General features: G+C 48.2%; 1 protein-coding gene across 1 annotated transcript; it reads left to right on the plus strand.

Annotated features, from left to right (window-relative positions):
* The first annotated feature begins 7,230 nt into the window (after positions 1 to 7,230).
* On the plus strand, positions 7,231 to 19,082 carry LOC139278134 (probable G-protein coupled receptor 139). Its single transcript, XM_070896790.1, has 2 exons — positions 7,231 to 7,327; positions 18,181 to 19,082. The coding sequence occupies exons 1-2, from the start codon at positions 7,231 to 7,233 to the stop codon at positions 19,080 to 19,082; spliced, it is 999 nt and encodes a 332-aa protein (XP_070752891.1).
* The last annotated feature ends 2,548 nt before the right edge of the window (positions 19,083 to 21,630 follow it).

The following is a 21,630-nucleotide window of genomic DNA, read 5'->3' on the forward strand; positions in this document are numbered from 1 at the left end:
AAGTGCATTACCTCACACTTCTCTGAATTAGGTTCCATTTGAACAATATTTGAACAACATGATACCGTGGGTTTATGGTGGGCTTGCACTGGGACTCAGCCGGGACTCTGAGGCTCACAAGCTCAGCTCAACAGCAAGCAATCCAAGAGAAGCTGAGTGATTTGGCTTTGGAAGCCATTACCTGATGCAAACATATTGCACTCCCCTGATCGGCACATTTCATTGGTTACCAAGCGAAAAAATTCTTACAGGATTCCTTCCGTCGACTTGGCGCATCCAATGGTCCTGCCCGATCCGGCCGAGCAGGTTCCCCCACTTCAGGGCAAGAGGGAATGATCGACAATTCAAATACTAGCCGTCCTATTAACGGCCGGTAAAGACGCAGCAACGCGAGGCACGCAAACGGACCTCTGGCCCGAACAACCGACACGGGCACCAGTCAACCCAACCACCCCCGGCCCAGAGTCACTGCTCCCAGCCCCCGGCCCAGGATCACTGCTCCCAACACCCGGCCCAGAGTCAGTGCTCCCAGCCCCCGGCCCAGGGTCACTGCTCCCAGCCCCTGGCCCAGGGTCTCTGCTCCCAGCCCCCTGCCCCTGGCACAGGGTCACTGTTCCCGGCCCCCTGCCCCCGGCCCAAAGTCACTGCTCCCAGCCCCCGGCCCAGAGTTACTGCTCCCAACCCCTGGCCCAGGGTCACTGCTCCCAGCCCCCGGCCCAGAGTCACTGCTCCCAACCCCCAGCCCAGGGTCACTGCTCCCAACCCCCAGCCCAGGGTCACTGCTACCAGCCCCCTGCCCCTGGCCCAGGGTCACTGTTCCCGACCCCCTGCCCCCGGCCCAGGGTCACTGCTCCCAGCCCCCGGCCCAGAGTCACTGCTCCCAACCACCCCCGGCCCAGGGTCACTACTCCCAGCCCCCGGCCCAAAGTCACTGCTCCCGGCCCCCAGCCCAAAGTCACTGCTCCCAGCCCCCGGCTCAGGGTCACTGCTCCCAGCCCCCGGCTCAGGGTCACTGCTCCCAGCCCCCGGCCCAGAGTCACTGCTCCCAACCCCCGGCTCAGGGTCACTGCTCCCAGCCCCCGGCCCAGAGTCACTGCTCCCGGCCCCCAGCCCAGAGTCACTGCTCCCAGCCCCCGGCTCAGGGTCACTGCTCCCAGCCCCCGGCCCAGGGTCACTGCTCCCGGCCCCCAGCCCAGAGTCACTGCTCCCAGCCCCCGGCCCAGAGTCACTGCTCCCAACCCCCAGCCCAGGGTCACTGCTCCCAGCCCCCGGCCCAGAGTCACTGCTCCCAACCCCCGGCCCAGGGACACTGCTCCCAGCCCCCGGCCCAAGGTCACTGCTCCCAGCCCCCGGCCCAGAGTCACTGCTCCCAACCCCTGGCCCAGGGTCACTGCTCCCAGCCCCCGGCCCAGAGTCACTGCTCCCAACCCCCAGCCCAGGGTCACTGCTCCCAACCCCCAGCCCAGGGTCACTGCTCCCAGCCCCCGGCCCAGAGTCACTGCTCCCAACCCCCAGCCCAGGGACACTGCTCCCAACCCCCGGCCCAAGGTCACTGCTCCCAGCCCCCGGCCCAGGGTCACTGCTCCCAACCCCCGACCCAGGGTCACTGCTCCCAGCCCCCGGCCCAAAGTCACTGCTCCCGGCCCCCTGCCCAAAGTCACTGCTCCCAACCCCTGGCCCAGGGTCACTGCTCCCAGCCCCCGGCCCAGGGTCACTGCTCCCAGCCCCCTGCCCCTGGCCCAGGGTCACTGCTCCCGGCCCCCGGCCCAAAGTCACTGCTCCCAGCCCCCGGCCCAGAGTCACTGCTCCCAGCCCCCGGCCCAAAGTCACTGCTCCCAGCCCCCGGCCCAGAGTCACTGCTCCCAGCCCCCGGCCCAGAGTCACTGCTCCCAGTCCCCGGCCTCTGGCCCAAGGTCACTGCTCCAAGCCCCCGGCCCAGGGTCACTGCTCCCAGCCCCCGGCCCAGGGTCACTGCTCCCAGCCCCCGGCCCAGGGTCACTGCTCCCAGCCCCTGGCCCAGAGTCACTGCTCCCAGCCCCCGGCCCAGGGTCACTGCTCCCAGCCCCCGGCCCAGGGGCACTGCTCCCAGCCCCCGGCCCAAAGTCTCTGCTCCCAGCCCCCGGCCCAGGGTCACTGCTCCCAGACCCCGGCCCAGGGTCACTGCTCCAAGCCCCTAGCCCCTGGCCCAGGGTCAGTGCTTCCAGCCCCCTTGCCCAGGGTCACTGCTCCCAGCCCCCAGCCCCGGCCGGCGGCCCAGGATCACTGCTCCCAGCCCCCGGCCCCTGGCCCAGGGTCACTTCTCCCAGCCCCAGGCCCCCGGCCGAGGGTCACTTCTCCCGGCCCCCGGCCCCTGGCCCAGGGTCACTTCTCCCAGCCCCCGGCCCCTGGCCCAGGGTCACTTCTCCTGGCCCCCGGCCCTCGGCCCAGGGTCACTGCTCTCAGCCCCCGGCCCAGGGTCAGTGCTCCCAGCCCCCGGCCCCTGGCCCAGGGTCAGTGCTCCCAGCCCCCGGCCCAGGGTCACTGCTCCCAGCCCCCAGCCCCTGGCCCAGGGTCAGTGCTCCCAGCCCCCGGCCCAGGGTCACTGCTCCCAGAGCCCTGTCAATGGAGTGTGTGGGGCGGGGGAGAAAGATGGGGGGGCACAGCATTGGGGCATGAGAGCAGTCATGGTTTAAGCGAGGGGGTTGAGAGTAGGGAAGGGGGGGAGTGCAAGGGAGAGTGCGGAGGGAGAGTGGAAGACGGGGAGAGCGGGAGATGGGGGGAGCGCAGGGAGATTGGGAGAGCGCGGGGAGATTGGGGGAGCAGGGGTAACGGGTCCATGCCCAGATTGTCTGACCGACAGACACAGTCTGACCAACAGGCCCAGACAGTCTGACCGATAGACCCAGACAGACTGACCGACAGACCCAGACAGTCTGACCGACAGTCCCAGACAGGCTGACCGACAGGCCCAGACTGACCGACAGGCCCAGACAGACTGACCGACAGACCCAGACAGACTGACCGACAGGCCCAGACAGACTGACCGACAGACCCAGACTGACCGACAGACCCAGACAGACTGACCGACAGGCCCAGACAGACTGACCGACAGACCCAGACTGACCGACAGACCCAGACAGACTGACCGACAGACCCAGACTGACCGACAGGCCCAGACAGACTGACCGACAGACCCAGACTGACCGACAGACCCAGACAGACTGACCGACAGACCCAGACTGACCGACAGGCCCAGACAGACTGACCGACAGACCCAGACTGACCGACAGACCCAGACAGACTGACCGACAGACCCAGACTGACCGACAGGCCCAGACAGACTGACCGACAGACCCAGACTGACCGACAGGCCCAGACGGACTGACCGACAGGCCCAGACAGACTGACCGATAGACCCAGACTGACCGACAGGCCCAGACAGACTGATCGACAGGCCCAGACAGACTGACCGACAGACTCAGACTGACCGACAGGCCCAGACAGACTGACCGACAGACTCAGGTCCCTAAGTCCCACAGATTTTGACTTAACCCGTGTTGGTGACAGCGATTATACTGTATTCTGTGCAAGTAAGTCTTGACCCTAAGAAGACACCACCAGAAGTAATGTTACCCGTTGTGCCCTGGGTTGAAGTCACGATCCCCACGACTCCACTCCCGGCGGCTCTGGCCTATCGGTTCACTCGCCCGCTCGATGTGACACATGTGGGTCCTCCTCCAACCCGAGTCCCTCCTTGGCATGTCTGGTGGGTGTTCCTAAGCTCTTGGCCGAAAGCCTCAATGCTCTGAGTGTCTGATTCTCTTTTTATACTTCTATCTCCCAGCAAATCATATGGAGACCACTTAACTCAATGATTGAGTCACACCCAAAACCCAAACCTAAAGATGTCGTGTCCGCAGTGCCCTGGCTTACGCAGGTCGTGGTCTACGACACGCTCACATCATCTGGTTTTGGCCATCAAGACTCATACCTGGTGTAGTTATGACAACACAAGAGGAACAAGTCTCCATAGTACAGAGATATGGTGTCCTTGCTGTGAAAGGCAAATGTTTATATTTCACTGCTGGCATCATAACAGTACAGCCACATAGGACCTTGCCTCCCAGGCTAGCTGCACTCGATCTCTCATTGCTGGAGTCTATATCCAACATTCGCCCACAGCTTCCCTATTCAACATCGGCAATCCTCTCCGACCCCATGTTGTTTGCTCACACATTACTCAGACTTTAATTATAAGCAAAAGGTTACATGTCATATATAATTCAGGTTATCATTGCATACATAAGATCATAGTTATAACATCAAACCAACTAGAAAAAGGCATGTTGATGTGAAGGCAGATTATGAATGAGCTGGACAACTGGATTGTGAGCAAGTGCGACATTTTCAAAATCGAACTGTGATAAGAACATAAGAAATAGAATCAGGAGTTGGCCATACGGCCCTCGAACCTGCTCCACCATTTAATACAGTCACGGCTGATCCGATCATGGACTCAGGTCCACTTCCCTACCCACTCCCCATAACCCCTTATCGGTTAAGAAACTGTTCATCTCTGTCTTAAATATATGCAATGACCCAGCTTCCACAGTTCTCTGAGGCAGAGAATTCCACAGATTTACAATCCTCTGAGAGGAGAAATTCCCCCACATTTATGTTTTAAATGGGGGTCCCTTATTCTAAGATTCTGCCCCCTAGTTCTAGTCTCCCCTATCAGTGGAAACATCCTCTCTGCATCCACCTTGTCGAGCCCCCTCATAATCTTATACATTTCGATAAGATCACCTCTCATTCTGCTGAATTCCAATGAGTAGAGGCTCAACCTGCTCAACCTTTCCTCATAAGTCAACTCTCCCCCCATCTCTGGAATCAACCTAGTGAACCTTCCCTGAACTGATGCCAATGCAAGTATATCCTTTCTTAAATATGGAAACCAAAACTGTATGCAGTACTCCAGGTGTGGCCTCACCAATACCCTGTACAGTTGGAGCAGGACTTCTCTGCTTTTTTTTTACTCCATCCGCTTTGCAATAAAGACCAAGATTCCATTGACTTTCCTGATCACTTGCTGTACCTGCATACTATCCTTTTGTGTGTCATGCACAGGGACCCCCAGGTCCCGCTGTACTGCAGCACTTTGCAATTTTTCTCCATTTAAATAATAATTTTCTCTTTGATTTTTTTCTGCCAAAGTTCATAGCCTCACACTTTCCCACATTATACTCCATCTGACACATTTCTGCCCACTCACTTAGCCTGTCTATGTCCTTTTGCAGATTTTTTGTGTCCTCACACATTGCGTTTCCTTTCACCTGTGTATCGTCAGCAAACTTGGCTGCGTTACACTCGGTCCCTTCTTCCAAGTCGTCAATATTGATTGTAAATAGTTGGGGTCCCAGCACTGTACCTGCGGCACCCCACTAGTTACTGGTTGCCAACCCAAGAATGAACGATTTACCCTGACTCTCTGTTTTCTGTTAGTTAGCCAATCCTCTATCCATGCTATTATATTACCCGCAACACCATGAACTTTTATCTTGTGCAGTAACCTTTTATGTGACACCTTGTCAAATGCTGTGTGGAAGTCCAAATACACCACATCCACTGGTTCCCCTTTATCCACCCTATTTGTTACATCCTGAAAGAATTCCAGCAAATATGTCAAACATGACTTCCCGTTCACAAATCCATGCTGACTCTGCCTGACTGAATTATGCTTTCTCAAATGTCGTGCTACTGCTTCTTTAATAATCGACTCCAGCATTTTCCCCAACCACAGATATGAGGCTAACTGGTCTATAGTTTCCTGCTTTTTGTCTGCCTCCTTTTTTAAAAACTACCTCTTTGAGCAAGATTTTGGTCACCAGCGCTAACTTCTGCTTTTGATCAAGTGATAATCCTGCAAAACGCCAAAACCCCTTGGGACGTTTCACTGTTAAATGCATTACCTAGATACAAGTTGTTGTTATTATTGTTGTTATTGTTTAGCTATATTAAAGAGTTAGTCGATGCACGATCGGCCGAATGGCTTCCCTCTGTGCAGTGTTACACTATGAACATGTGCTGGGTCAGTATATTGGTGCTCATTTAATTTATTGATCCTTGGTCGGTTAATTGGTGCTGGTTTGGTTTCTGTGACTCGGCTTTGTCAGTCCCTGAAGGGACAGCTACAATGTGAGATCCCCGCCACCCCCCCCACCCCCCGTACTGTCTCTGGAACCCCTGTCTGGACGTGGATTGGGTCTGTGCTGGATCCGTTGGTCAGGATCATGGCTTGCATGTCGTCGTGGAGTAGGCAGAGGATGGGGACAAACTTTTGGGGGCACCTCAAATCGCTGAAGAAATACCACCAACAATGTCTCCGCAAGATCATGCAAATCCCCTGGGAGGACAGACACACCGACATTAGCGTACTCGACCAGGCCAACATCCCCAGCATCGAAGCACTGACCAGACTCAACCAGCTCCGTTGGGCCACATCGTCTGCATGCCCGACCTGAGACTCCCAAAGCAAGCGCTCTACTCGGAACTCTGACATGGCAAGCGAGCCCCCAGGTGGGCAGAGGAAACCTTTCAAGGACACCCTCAAAGCATCCTTGATAAAATGCAACATCCCCACTGAGACCTAGGAGTCCCTGCCCAAAGATTGCTCTAAGTGGGGAAAGTGCATCCGGGAGGACGCTGAGAATCTTGCGTCTCATTGAGCATGCAGAAAGCAAGCACAGAGAGCGGAAGTAGTTTGCGGTAAACCAGACTCCCCACCCACCCTTTCCTCCAACGACTGCCTGTCCCACCTGTGACAGAGACTGTAATTCCCGTATTGGACTGTTCAGTCACCTGAGTACTCACTTTTAGAGTGGAAGCAAGTCTTCCTCGATTTCGAGGGACTGCCTATGATGATGATGGTGTTTCTGCAAGTACAACCACACTCTATCTATCCCCCATGGTTTAGCTGGAGCTCTGACAATTACATTCTGCCTTTCAAAAGTTGAATTTCACATCTGAATCAATATATGTTATGATAATAAAAGATGCTGGGTTGAAAGGGTTTAACTTAATCTGTTTGTTAACTCACTGTAATTAATGCCAGTCTCCATGGGCCATAATTATATCACCAGGGATTCTCCTCTTCTATTAATAAGGGATTCCATTCAACATGTCATTCTAGTGGCAATGAGAGCATCACCTTTGGCAGTAACAGGCATCACTGGCTCCACAGCGAGGTAGAGAATGGACAAGAATTACCGATTGGAGTTCCAGATAGGAACATTTGTCTATAAAGTGCAAAAGATTTACTATCCCATCCTCGCTGCTGTTGCTGTTCCTGGTGAGTCTCTGTATCAAGTTATTCATTCTATAAACCATATTTTACGGGTATGCCCGTTCTCGTCATTTTCTGACCGCTCTCATTGCTCCTGTTGGGTATCTTGCTAAATCTCTGTATCCAGCTCATCATCTTTATCATCGAGGAAGACTTGCCTGAATCAAAAAATGAGTTCTCAGGTGACAGGTTAAGTCCATTACAGGAATTACAGTCTCTGTCGCAGTTGGGACAGACATTGGTTGGAGGAAAGGCTAGGTGAGGAGTCTGATTTGCCGCAGGCTCCTTCTGCTGCCTGCACTTGTTTTCTGCATACACTCCAGCACCCTCCCGGATGCTATTCCTCCACTTAGGGTGGTCTTTGGCCAGGGACTTTCATTTGTGTCGGTGGGGATGATGCACATTTTCAAGCTGGGTAACATTGAAATGTTTTGTCTGCCCACCTGGGGCTCGCTTGCCGTGTAGGAGCTCCGAGTAGAGCGCTTGCTTTGGGAGTCTTGTGTTGGGCATGCAGACGATGTGGCTGGTCGAATGTTTTGATGCTGTTGGCTATTAATTCTATAAATCACGTTTCACTGTGTTACTGTTCTCATCATTTTAAGTCAATAGCTCCAGCAAATAATTTTATTCAGTGAATTTATTTTGGGCTGGTAGTGATTTTGTTTTAATTTTACTTCATTTGATCATTATACAGTGGCCCATTTATCGTTCTGAATTCAATGAATGGCATATTCTCACTTTACCTTTTCTCCTAGCTGATGGACTCTTTTTTAAGAGTAAAGGTCCCTTTGAGTATTCAAAAAGATTAGAATTCAGAATTCACACTTGGCGAGATACTAATAATTGTCCCGAGCTTTCAAAACGCATCTGGACAAATAGATCACAAATAGACTGGGAAAATAGACTAAAGTATGGGATGGTTGATGAACAGTTGAGTTATTTCATAACTCGCAACAAAAATATATCCCAATAAGAAGGAACGACTGCAAGAGAAGGGATAACCATCTGTGGCTAACTAAGGAAATAAGGGATGGTATCAAATTGAAAACAAGTGCATACAATGTGGCCAAGACTAGTGGCAGGCCAGAGGATTGGGAAAATTTTAATAGCCAGCAGAGAACGACTAAAAAAATGATTAAAAGGGGGAAGTTAGATTATGAAAGTAAACCAGCACGAAATATAAAAACAGATAATAAGAGGTTCTGCAGGTACATAAACAGGTAAAGAGTGGCTAAAGTAAATGTTGGTCTCCTGGAAGATGAGACTGGGTAATTAATAATGGAGAACAGGTAAATGGCAGAGACTTTGAACAAATAATTTGTATTGGTCTTCACAGTAGACGACACTAAAAACATCCCAATAGTGGATAATCAAGGGGCTATAGAAAGGGAGGATCTTAATACAATGACTATGACTAAAGAAGTAGTACTCGGTAAAATAATGGGACTAAAGGCAGACAAGTCCCTGGGATCCAATGGCTTACATCCTAGGGTCTTAAGAGAAGTGGCAGCAGAGATAGTGGATGCATTGGTTGTAATCCACCAAAATTCCTGCTTTCTGTCCACATCCTTTTTTAAATATGCGCATTATATTTGCGGTTTTTCAATCCGTTGGGACCTCCCCAGAATCCAGGGAATTTTGGTAGATTCATCATCATCATGCCTATTCATCACGTGCCTATTTAAAAAAGGAGGCAGACAAAAAGCATGAATATATAGATCAGTTAGCCTAACATCTGTCGTTGGAAAAATGCTGCAGTCCATTACTAAGGAAGCAGTAGCTGGACATTTGGAAAAGCATGATTCAATCAAGCAGAGTCAACATGGTTTTATGAAAGGGAAATCATGTTTGACAAATTTGCTGGAGTTTTTTAAGGATGTAACGAACAGGGTGGATAAGGAAGAGCCAGTGGATGTGGTGTATTTGGATTTCCAGAAGGCATTCGATAAGGTGCCTCATAAGAGCTTACTGCACAAGATAAAAGCTCACGGGGTTGGGGATAATATATTAGCCTGGATAGAGGATTGGCTAACTAAAAGAAAAGAGAGTCGGGAAAATTAGTCATTTTCCGATTGGCAAACAGTGATTAGTGTGGTGCCGCAGGGGTCGGTGCAGGGTCCTCAGCTATTTACAATCTATGTTAATGACGTGGATGAAGGGACCCGGTGTAATGTAGCCACATTTGCTGATAGAAACATAGAAACATAGAAAATAGGTGCAGGAGTAGGCCATTCGGCCCTTCGAGCCTGCACCGCCATTCAATAAGATCATAGCTAATCATTCGTTCAGTACCCGTTTCCTGCTTTCTCTCCATATCCCTTGATCACTTTAGCTGTAAGGGCCATATCTAACTCCCTCTTGAATATATCCAATGAACTGGTATCAAAAACTCTCTGCGGCAGGGAATTCCACAGGTTAACAACTCTCTGAGTGAAGAAGTTTCTCCTCATCTCAGTCCTAAATGGCCTGCTCCTTATCCTAAGACTGTGTCACCTGGTTCTGGACTTCCCCAACATCGGGAACATTCTTCCCGCAGCGAACCTGTCCAGTCCTGTCAGAATCTTATATGTTTCTATGAGATCCCCTCTCATCCTTCTAAACTCCAGTGTATAAAGGCCCAGTTGATCCAGTCTCTCCTCATATGTCAGTCCAGCCATCCCTCTGGAAGCAGTCTGGTAAACCTTCGCTGCACTCCCTCAATAGCAAGAACGTCCTTCCTCAGATTAGGAGACCAAAACTGAATACAATATTCCAGTGGGGGTTCACGAAGGCCCTGTACAACTGCAGTAAGACTTCCCTGCTCCTATACTCAAATCCCCTTGCTATGAATGCCAACATACCATTTGCATTCTTCACCACCTGCTGTACCTGCATGCCAACTTTCAGTGACTAATGAACCATGACACCCAGGTCACGCTGCACCTCCCCTTTTCCTAATCTGCCGCCATTCGGATAATATTCTGCCTTCGGTTTTTTGCTCCCAAAATGGATAACCTCACATTTATCCACATTATACTGCATCTGCCATGTATTTGCCCACTCGCCTAACCTGTCCAAGTCACCCTGCAGCCTCTTAGCGTCCTCCTCACAGCTCACACCGCCACCCAGTTTAGTGTCATCTGCAAACTTGGAGATATTACACTCAATTCCTTCATCCAATTCATTGATGTATATTGTAAAGAGCTTGGGTCCCAGCACTGAGTCCTGCGGCACTCCACTAGTTAATGTCTGCCATTCTGAAAATGACCCGTTTATCCCGACTCTCTGCTTCCTGTCTGCCAACCAGTTCTCTATCCACATCAGTATATTACCCCCAATACCATGTGCTTTGATTTTGCACACTAATCTCTTGTGTGGGATCTTGTCAAAGGCCTTTTAAAAGACCAAATACACCACATCCACTGGTTTTCCCTTGTCCACTCTACTAGTTACACCCTCCAAAAATTGCAGAAGATTTGTCAAGCATGATTTCCCTTTCATAAATCCATGCTGACTTGGACCGATCACTGCCACTGCTTTCCAAATGCGTTGCTATTTCATCCTTAATGATTGATTCCAACATTTTCCCCACTACTGATGTCAGGCTAACCGGTCTATAATTACCCGTTTTCTCTCTCCCTCCTTTTTTATAAAATGGTGTTACATTAGCAACCCTCCAGTCCATAGGAACTGATCCAGAGTCGATAGACTGTTGGAAAATTATCACCAATGCATCCACTATTTCTAGGGCCACTTCCTTAAGTACTCTGGGATGTAGAAGATCAGGCCCTGGGGATTTATAGGCCTTCAATCCCGTCAATTTCACTAACACAATTTCCCACCTAATCAGGATATCCTTCAGTTCCTCCTTCTCACAAGACCCTCGGTCCCCTTGTACATCCGGAAGGTTATTTGTGTCTTCCTTTGTGAAGACAGAACCGAAGTACTTGTTCAATTGGTCTGCCATTTCTTTGTTCCCCATTATAAATTCACCTGAATCCGACTGCAAGGGAGCTACGTTTGTCTTCACTAATCTTTTTCTCTTCACATATCTATAGAAGCTTTTGCAGTCAGTTTTTATGTTTCCGGCAAGCTTCCTCTCATACTCTATTTCCCCCTCTTAATTAAACCCTTTGTCCTCCTCTGCTGAATTCTAAATTTCTCCCAGTCCTCTGGTTTGCTACTTTTTCTGGCTAATTTGTATGCCTCTTCCTTGGATTTAACACTATCCTTAATTTCCCTTGTTAGCCACGGTTGAGCCACCTTCCCCGTTTTATTTTTACTCCAGACAGGGATGTACAATTGTTGAAGTTCGTCCATATGATCTTTAAAGGTTTGCCATTGCCTATCCACTGTCAACCCTTTAAGTATCATTTGCCAGTCTATTCTAGCCAATTCACGCCTCATACCATCAAAGTTACCTTTCCTTAAATTCAGGACCCTAGTTTCTGAATTAACTTTGTCACTCTCCATCTTAATAAAGAATTCTACCATATTATGGTCACCCTTCCCCAAGGGGCCTCGCACAACAAGATTGCTAATTAGTCCCTTCTCATTACACATCACTCACTCTAAGATGGCCAGCTCTCTGGTTGGTTCCTCAACATATTGGTCTAGAAAATCATCCCTAATACACTCCAGGAAATCCTCCTTCACCGCATTGCTACCAGTTAGGTTAGCCCAGTCAATATGTAGATTAAAGTCGCCATGATTACTGCTGTACCTTTATTGCACACACCCCTTATTTCTTGTTTAATGCTGTCCCCAACTTCACGACTACTATTTGGTGGCATGTACACAACTCCAACTAGCCTTTTCTGCCATTTGGTTTTCCGTAGCTCCGCCCATACCGAGTACACATCATCCAAGCTAATGTCCTTCCTTACTATTGCATTAATTTCCTCTTTCACCAGCAACACCACCCCGCCTCCTTGTCCTTTCTGTCTATCCTTCCTAAATGCTGAATACTCCTGGATGTTGAGTTCCCAGCCTTGGTCACCCTGGAGCTATGTCTCCGTGATGCCAATCACATCGTATCCACTAATTGCTATCTGCACAGTTAATTCGTCCACCTTATTCTGAATACTCCTCGCATTGAGGCACAGAGCCTTCAAGCTTGTCTTTTTAACACACTTTTCCCCTTTAGAATTTTGCTGTAAAGTAGCCCTTTTTATTTTTTGCCTTGGGTTTCTCTGCCCTCCACTTTTACTATTCTCCTTTCTATCTTTTGCTTCTGTCTCCATTTTATTTCCCTCTGTCTCCCTGCATAGGTTCCCATCCCCCTGCCATATTAGTTTAACTCCTCCCAAACAGCACTAGTAAAACCCCCCCTGCTAGGACATTGGTTCCGGTCCTGCCCAGGTGCAGACCGTCTGGTTTGTACTGGTCCCACCTCCCCTAGAACCGGTTCCAATGCCCCAGGAATTTGAATCACTCCCTTCTGCACCACTGCTCAAGCCAGATACTCATCTGAGCTATCCTGCGATTCCTACTCTGACTAGCACGTGGCACTGGTAGCAATCCTGAGATTACTACTTTTGAGGTCCTACTTTTTAATTTAACTCCTTGCTCCCTAAATTCGTCTCGTAGGACCTCATCCCGTTTTCTACCTGTATCGTTGGTACCTATATGTACCACCACAACTGGCTGTTCACCCTCCCTTTTTAGAATGTCCTGCACCCGCTCCAAGACATTCTTGACCCTTACACCAGGGAGGCAACATACCATCCTGGAGTCTCGGAATAGGCCGCAGAAACGCCTATCTATTCCCCTTACCATCGAATCCCCTATCACTATCGCTCTCCCACTCTTTTTCCTGCCGTCCTGTGCAGCAGAGCCAGCCATGGTGCCATGGACTTGGCTGCTGCATCTCTCCCCTGATGAGTCATCCCCCTCAACAGTACCCAAAGCCGTGTATCTGTTTTGCAGGGGGATGACCGCAGGGGACCCCTGCACTACCTTCCTTGCACTGCTCTTCCTGTTGGTCTTCCATTCCCTATCTGGCTGTGTACCCTTTTCCTGAGGTAAGACCAATTTGCTCAACGTGCTATTCACGTCATTCTCAGCATTGCTCCAGAGTGAATCCACCCGCAGCTCCAGTGTCACAATGCTGTCTGTCAGGAGCTGGAGGCGGATACACTTCCCGCACACGTAGTCGTCAGGGACACCAGAAGCGTCCCTGAGTTCCCACATAGTACAGGAGGAGCATAACACATGTCCGAGCTGTCCTGCTATGACTTAACCCTTCGATAAACTTAATTTGGCAACAATAATGCTGAAGGTTACTAACTGATAAAGAAAAGAAAACAAATAACTACTCACCAATCACCAGCCAATCACTTACCCCCTTGGCTGTGACATCATTTTTCGATTTCTTTCTACTTCTTTTTTGTCTCCCTGCTGCAGCTGCACCAGCTGACCTCCGACCTCCCGACTCACCTCGCTGGTCCCCGAGCTGCTGGGCCTTTTATAGGCCGCTGCCACTCCGACTCTCACCTCTCCGACTCACTTTGCTGGTCCCCGAGCTGCTGGGCCTTTTATAGGCCGCTGCCGCTCCGACTCTCACCTCTCCGACTCACCTCGCTGGTCCCTGAACTCGATACAAAGATGGGTGGGAAAGCAAATTGCGAGGAGGACACAAAAAATCTGCAAAGGGATCTCGACAGGCTAAGTGAGTGGGCAAAAATTTGGCAGATGGAGTTTAATGTGGGAAGAAGTATGGTTATCCACTTTGGCAGAAATAATAGAAAAGCAAATAATAATTTAAATGGAGAACATTTGCAAAGTGCCACAGTACAGAAAGACCTGGGGGTCCTTGTGCATGAAACACAAAAAGTTAATATGCAGGTACAGCAAGTAATCAGGAAGGTAAATGGAATGTTAGCCTTTATTACAAGGGGGATAGAGTATAAAAGCAGAGAAGTCCTGCTACAACTGTATTGTTGAGTACTGCATACAGTTTTGGTGTCTGTATTTAAGGAAGGATTGGAGGCTGCTCAGAGGAGGCTCTCTCGGTTGATTCCGGAGATGAGGGGGTTGACTTATGAGGATAGGTTGAGTAGGTTGGGCCTATACTCATTGCAGTTCAGAAGAATGAGAGTTGATCTTATTGAAGATAATGAGAAGGCTCGACAAGGTGGATATTTCCATTCATAGGGGAAACTAAAACTCGGGGACATAGTCCTAGAATAAGGGGCCGCCCATTTAAAACTGAGATGAGTGGAAATTTCTTCTCTCAGAGGGTTGTAAATCTGTGGAATTCTCTGCCCCAGAGAGCTGTGGAGGCTGGGTCATTGAATATATTTAAGGCGAAGACAGACAGATTTTTGAGCGATAAGGGAATAAAGGGTTAGTGGGTGCAGGCAGGGAAGTGGAGCTGAGATCAGCCATGACCTTTTTAAATGGCGGAGCAGGCTCAAGGGGCCGTATGGCCGACTCCTGATCCTATTCCTTATGTTCTTAAGCTCTTATTGCATTTAGGTTTTGAAAATGTCGCACTAGCTCACGATCCAGTTGTCCAGCTCATTCATACTCTGCCTTCACATCAACATGCCTTGTTCTAGTTGGTTTGATGTTATAAGTAGTGTGATTTATCTTCCAGAAATCAGTTGATTTTTTTCCTTGATTTTTCAGTGTTCTCATTTCCAATCATTGTTTTGAAATGATTGAGTTGCGTGCAACCTGTCACAGGTGAGGGAATCACTCGGTCAGTCCAACAACACCGATCTTTCTATCTGATTATAACTGCGGTATTGTGAATACTGTTCTCTTTTGTATTTTACTGCCTGTACTTCCCTTAACTATAAGAATTTCTATCTGATTTTAATGGTGGTAAGTAAATGCTGGATCACTTTGGTACTTCACTGTTTATAGCCCTTTGGAAATCTATCTAATTATCTCTGAATGTTGACAAGTATCCCATTAGCCCTCTTGTGTCATTCTGATAGTTGCTGACATTTCCGGCTAATGTATCCCATCAGCTATATTAATGGTCTACATTTAATAATATCACGTTATTAACAAACATATTTGTAATCACATTAAAACATCGTTTTTTACCTGAATGACAATATAAGAACATAGGAAATAGGAGCAGGAGTAGGCCATACGGCCCCTCGAGCCTGCTCCGCCATTTAATACGATCACGGCTGATCCGATCATGGACTCAGGTCCACTTTCCTGCCCGTTCCCCATAACCCCTTATTCCCTTATCGGTTAAGAAACTGTCTATCTCTGTCTTAAATTTATTCAATGTCCCAGCTTCCACAGCTCTCTGAGGCAGCGAATTCCACAGATCCACAATCCTCTGAGAAAATAAATTTCTCCTCATCTCAGTTTTAAATGGGAGGCCCCTTATTCTAAGCTTATGCCCTCTAGTCTAGTCCTCCCCATCAGTGGAAACATTCTCTCTGCATCCACCTTGTCAAGCCCCCTCATAATCTTATACGTTTCGATAAGATCACCTCTCAATCTTCTGAATTCCAATGAGTAGAGGCCCAACCTACTCAACCTTTCCTCATATGCCAACCCCCTCATCTTCGGAATCAACCTAGTGAACCTTCTCTGAACACCTCCAAAATCCTTCCTTGAATATGGAAACCAAAACTGCACGCAGTATTCCAGGTGTGGCCTCACCAATACCCTGTATAACTGGAGCAAGACTTCCCTGCTTTTATACTCCATCACCTTTGCAATAAATGCCAAGATCCCATTGGCCTTCCTGATCATTTGCTGTACCTGCATACTAAACTTTTGTGGTTCATGCACCAGGACCCCTAGGTCCTGCTGTACTGCAGCACGTTGCAATCTTTCCCCATTTAAATAATAACTTGCTCTTTGATTTTTTTCTGCCAAAGTGCATAATCTCACACTTTCCAACATTATACACCATTGCCAAATTTTTCCCACTCACTTAGCCTGTCTATATCCTTTTGCAGGTTTTTTGTGTCTGCCTCACACTTTGCTTTTCCTCCCATGTTTGTATCGTCAGCAAACTTGGCTACGTCACACTCGGTCCCTTCATCCAATTCGTTAAAATAGATTGTAAATAGTTGGTGTCCCAGCACTGATCCCTGCGGCACCCCATGAGTTACTGATTGTCAACCCGAGAATGAACCATTTATCCTGACTCTCTGTTTTCTGTTAGTTAGCCAATCCTCTATCCATGCTAATATATTACCCCCAACCCCGTGAATGTTTATCTGGTGCAGTAACCTTTTACGTGGCACCTTTTCAAATGCCTTGGGAAGCCCAAATACACCACATCCACTGGTTCCCCCTTTATCCACTCTGTTCGTTACATCTTCAAAGAATTCCAACAGGTTTGTCAAACATGGCTTCTCCTTCATAAATCCATGCTGACTCTACCTGACCGAATTATGTTCTTCCAGATGTCTTGCTACTGCTTCTTTAATAATGGACTCCAACATTTTTGCAACAACAGATGTTCGGCTAACTGGTCTATAGATTAATAGTAATATCATGTAATTATCAAAACTATTTGTAATCACATTGAAACATCGTATTTTACCTGAAGGACAATATGTTTGGCTAATTGTTCCAGTTACATCAAATATCAATTTCCTTTTTCCATCACTAAGCAATCGAATCGATAGCTTATGGAGAAAGCATGATATTATCAATTATTGCTGACACTGATAGATCTCAAACCCATTTCCCCTGTCCTTTCCTGGGCTTGTAGTGTTATTGGATTGCGGTTCCACGGGGCACTCCGATGCTCACAGGAGGCTTCGCAGCGAAGGTTATTCCTGCCCACACTCCCTGCTCATTTTGCATTCCCAACCCAGCTCCAGGTTTCCAGGGCTAGATATTGATCTTGGGTCGTGGCGATAAGTGGGCGGAGTCACATCGGCCGCCGATTATACAGCCATGTTAAACAGTGGGACTGGGTTCATGCTAGTTCAGGATCACCATACGCGACTCAACCCATCCGCAACATACATCCACACACAAAATTAACGCTGGTCAATCACTGGCAGAGTAATCCTGGACTGAAGTCACCTTGGTTACACTGAATCACCGAGCAGAGATCAGAAAGAGCAATTTAGTCTGATTCTCTCTCTGTAACCCAGGGTCACTGGGTAATAATCAGGAATGGTAAGCTGGGCTCAATCCCCCACACTAACCCAGGTTCAATGTGTAATGATTAGGAGCAGGAACCTGGGCTGATTCCCCCACACTAATCCTGGGTCACTGGGTAATAAGGACATAAGAACATAAGATATAGGAGCACGAGTAGGTCATACGTCCCCTCGAGCCTGCTCCGCCATTTAATACGATCATGGCTGATCCGATCATGGACTCAGCTCCACTTTCCTGCCTGCTCTCCATAACCCCTTATTCCCTTATCAGTTAAGGAACTGTCTATCTCTGTCTTAAATTTATTCAATGACCCAGCTTCCACAGCTCTCTGAGGTAGCGAATTCCACAGATTTACAAACCTCTGAGAGAAGAAATTCCTCCTCATCTAGTTTTAAATGGCGGCCCCTTATTCAAAGATTATGCTCCCTAGTTCTAGTCTCCCACATCAGTGAAAGCATCCTCTCTGCATCCACCTTGTCAATGATCAGGAGCTGGAACCTGGGCTGATTCCACAGCACTAACTGAGATTCAATTAGCTTATTTATAGTTCTCCAACTGAAGCTTAGCTGCTGTGGTCTTTATTATTCACTGAAAAGCTCCCCTCTTTTCACTGTTATTCCTGTTTTCAGCAGATAACCGTGTCATAGATCCAATCATTTCAATACATCAATAAATGCTTCATATAACACATTTGCAAATATCATTATGTACTCAGTCAAACTGGTAACTTTGCTCCCAGTATGACGTATAACTTTACTCTTAATTTTCATTCACCACAGTGAACTTGGCGACGATTGTGATCCTGTCTAGGGGAAAGTGCGGACTCTCCAAATGTGTCACTCGCTACCTGGTGGCCATGTCAGCATCGGATCTAGTGGTCGTTATCGTCGATCTGATATTGAGGCACATTCCCATTATTTATTGGGCACAGTTACTTTTCGTGGAGTCCATCCCCGTGTGTAATATCCACGCCATCCTGCTTTACGCAGTTACGGACTGTTCTGTCTGGTTCACTGTAACTTTCACCTTCGACCGATTTGTGGCCATTTGTTGCCCGAAGCTGAAAACCAAATATTGCACCGAGAGAATGGCGGCTGTGGTTTTGGGAACGGTGACTATGCTGAGCGGCTTAAAGAACATTTTCTGGTATTTTATGTTGTCAGATCGATATTGGCTGATGAATATGCCCTGGTTTTGTGATTTATCATTCAATGCTCGGGAATCACGGGTCTGGGGAACAATCGAGTTCCTTCATTTTATTCTCACCCCGTGTGTCCCGTTTGTTCTGATTCTACTGCTCAATGCTCTCACCGTCAGACACATCTTAATGGCTAGCAGAGCCCGCAGGAGACTCCGGGGTCCCAGCAGTGGGGAGAGTCCCAGAGACCCCGAGATGGAGAGCCGAACGAAATCCATTATTTTACTATTGGTTATATCGGGGAACTTCATACTGTTATGGTCAATCTTTATGGTGTATTCTATATGGTCACGAATGTGGTACTTGGGATACGAGTCTGTAATTCTACCTGATTTTGTACAAGAAATAGGATTCATGCTCCAGCTCCTGAGTTGCTGCACAAACACTTGTATTTACGTCGTGACCCAGACTAAGTTCAGAGAACAGTTGAAGAACATGGTTAAATGTCCCTTTACCCTGATTGTAAAATTCATTAAAGGATAAGAACATAAGACGATAAGAAATAGGAGCAGGAGTAGGCCATGAGGCCCCTCGAGCCTGCTCTCCCTTTTAATACGATCATGGCTGATCCGATCATGGACTCAGGTCCACTTCCCTGCCCGCTCCCCATAACCCCTTAATCCTTTATTGGTTAAGAAACTGTCTATCTCTGACTTAAATATATTCAGTGATCAAGTTTCCACAGCTCTCAGAGGCAGTGAATTTCACAGATTTACAACCCTCTGAGAGAGGAAATTCCTCCTCATCTCAGTTTTAATTGGGCAGCCCCTTATTTTAAGATTATGCCCCCTAGTTCTAGTCTCCCCTATCATTGGAAACATCCTCTCTGCAACCACCTTGTCAAGCCCGTTCACAATCTTATACATTTTGATAAGATCATCTCTCATTCTTCTGAATTCCAATGAGTAGAGGCCCAACCTACTCAACCTTTCCTCATAAGCCAACCCCCTCATCTCCGGAGTCAACCTAGTGAACCTTCTCTAAGCTGCCTCGAAAGCAAGTATATCCTTTCATAAACATGGAAACCAAAACTGTACGCAGTATTCCAGGTGTGGCCTCAACAATACCCTGTATAACTGTAGCAAGACTTCCCTAGTTTAATACTCCATCTCCTTTGCAATGAAGGCCAAGATTCCATTGGCTTCCCTGATCACTTGCTGTACCTGCATAATAACCTTTTGTGTTTCATGCACCAGGTCCCCAGGTCCCGCTGTGCTGCAGCACTTTGCAATTTTTCTCCATTTAAATAATAACTTGTTCTTTGATTTTTTCTGCCAAAATGCATAACCTCACATTTTCCAACATTATGCTCCATCTGCCAAGTTTTTGCCCACTCACTTAGCCTGTCTATATCCTTTTGCAGATTTTTCGTGTCCTCCTCACACATTGCTTTACCTCCCATTTTTGTATCATCAGCAAACTTGGCTACGTTACACTCGGTCCTTTCTTCCAAGTCTTTTAGTATTGGGTCCCTTGCTTTTTGTGGTATATGTCAACGATTTAGATTTGATATAGGGAGTATGATTGAAAAGTTTGCAGACGACACTAAAATTGTCTGTGTGGTTGATAATGAAGGGGAAAGTCATGGGCTGCAGGAGGATATCAATCTACTGGTTACGTGAGCAGAGCAGTGGCAAATGGAATTTACATCAGAGAAGTTTGAGGTGATGCACTTTTGGAGGGCTAATAAAGAAAGGGTATACACATTAGGTGGTAGGTCATTTAATAGTATAGATGAACAAAGGGACCTTGGAATGCTTGTCCACAGATTCCTGAAAGTAGCAGGCCAGGTGGATAAGGTGGTTAAGAAGGCATACGGAATATTTGCCTTTATTGGCCGAGGCATAGAATATAAGAGCAGGGAGGTTATGCTTAAATTGTATAATAATTTGGTTAGGCCACAGCAGGAATACTGCATGCAGTTCTAGTCGCCGTATTATTGGAAGGACGTGACTGTACTAGAGAGGGTGAAGAGGAGATTTACTAGGATGCTGGCTGGAATGGAGAATCTTAGTTATGAGGACAGATTGGATAGGCTGGGTTTGTTCTCATTGGAACAGAGGAGGCTAAGAGGAGACATCATTGACGTGAAGAAAATATGTAGGTGCCCGGAAATAGTGGATAGTAAGGGTCTATTTCCATTGGTGGAGGGGTCTATAATGAGGGGGCACAGTTTTAACGTGGTTGGTGGAAGGTTTAGAGGGGATTTGAAGGGGGGGGGGGGGGCTTCTTTACACAGAGGGTTGTGGGGATCTGGAATTCGCTGCCCGGAAGAGTGGTGGATGCAGAAACCCTCACCACTTTGAAGAGATGGTTGGATGGGCACTTAAAGTGCAGTAACCTGCAGCGTTATGGACCTAGAGCTGGTAATTGGGATTAGACTGGATGACGTTTTGTTGGATGGCGCAGATATAATGGTAAGTACTGCAGATAATCGAATATGGCCAGGGTGATCTCCTGGACTAGTTTCGATCGCCCGGATGGGTCGGAGAGGAATTTTCCCAGATTTTTTCTCCGTAAATTGGCCTGGGTTTTTATCTGGCTTTTGCCTCTCCCAGGAGATCACATGGCTCCGGTTGAGGTGGAGTGTGGAATGTTTCAGTATAAGGGGTGTCGCAGTTCTGTGGGGCGGACTGGTTGGGCTGGGTGCTCTTTCCCGTTCCGTCATTGTTCTTAGGTTTATATGTATCCTTTAGGGCTGCTGACCAAGGTCCGTGCGGCTCTTTGTCGGCCGGCACGGATGCGATGTTCCAAAACGGCCTCCTTCTGCGCTGTAAATCTCTATGTTTCTATGTTTCTATGTTAATATAGATGAGAAGAACTGACGAAATTGCAGCCTCAGAACTCAATCCCACTTCATATTCTGACGGGCGCACTCTGACTCACGGGCCAGTAATGTAGTTCACAGAAGATTATAAGAAATCAGAGCAGGAGTAGGGCATTGGGCCATTTGAGTCTGCTCTCTCATTCAATGAGATCACGACTGATCATCAACCTCAAATTCACCTTTCTGCCTGATCCCCATATCCCT

Source organism: Pristiophorus japonicus, chromosome 13 (genome assembly GCF_044704955.1).
Source record: "Pristiophorus japonicus isolate sPriJap1 chromosome 13, sPriJap1.hap1, whole genome shotgun sequence".
In the NCBI taxonomy this organism is placed as follows: Eukaryota; Metazoa; Chordata; class Chondrichthyes; family Pristiophoridae; genus Pristiophorus; species Pristiophorus japonicus.

Coding starts and splice junctions, on each gene's coding strand:
- LOC139278134 (XM_070896790.1), top strand. CDS start 7,231: ATGGACAAGAATTACCGATTGGAGTTCCAGATAGGAACATTTGTCTAT. Junction 7,328..18,180: donor CGCTGCTGTTGCTGTTCCTG/GTGAGTCTCTGT, acceptor CATTCACCACAG/TGAACTTGGCGACGATTGTG.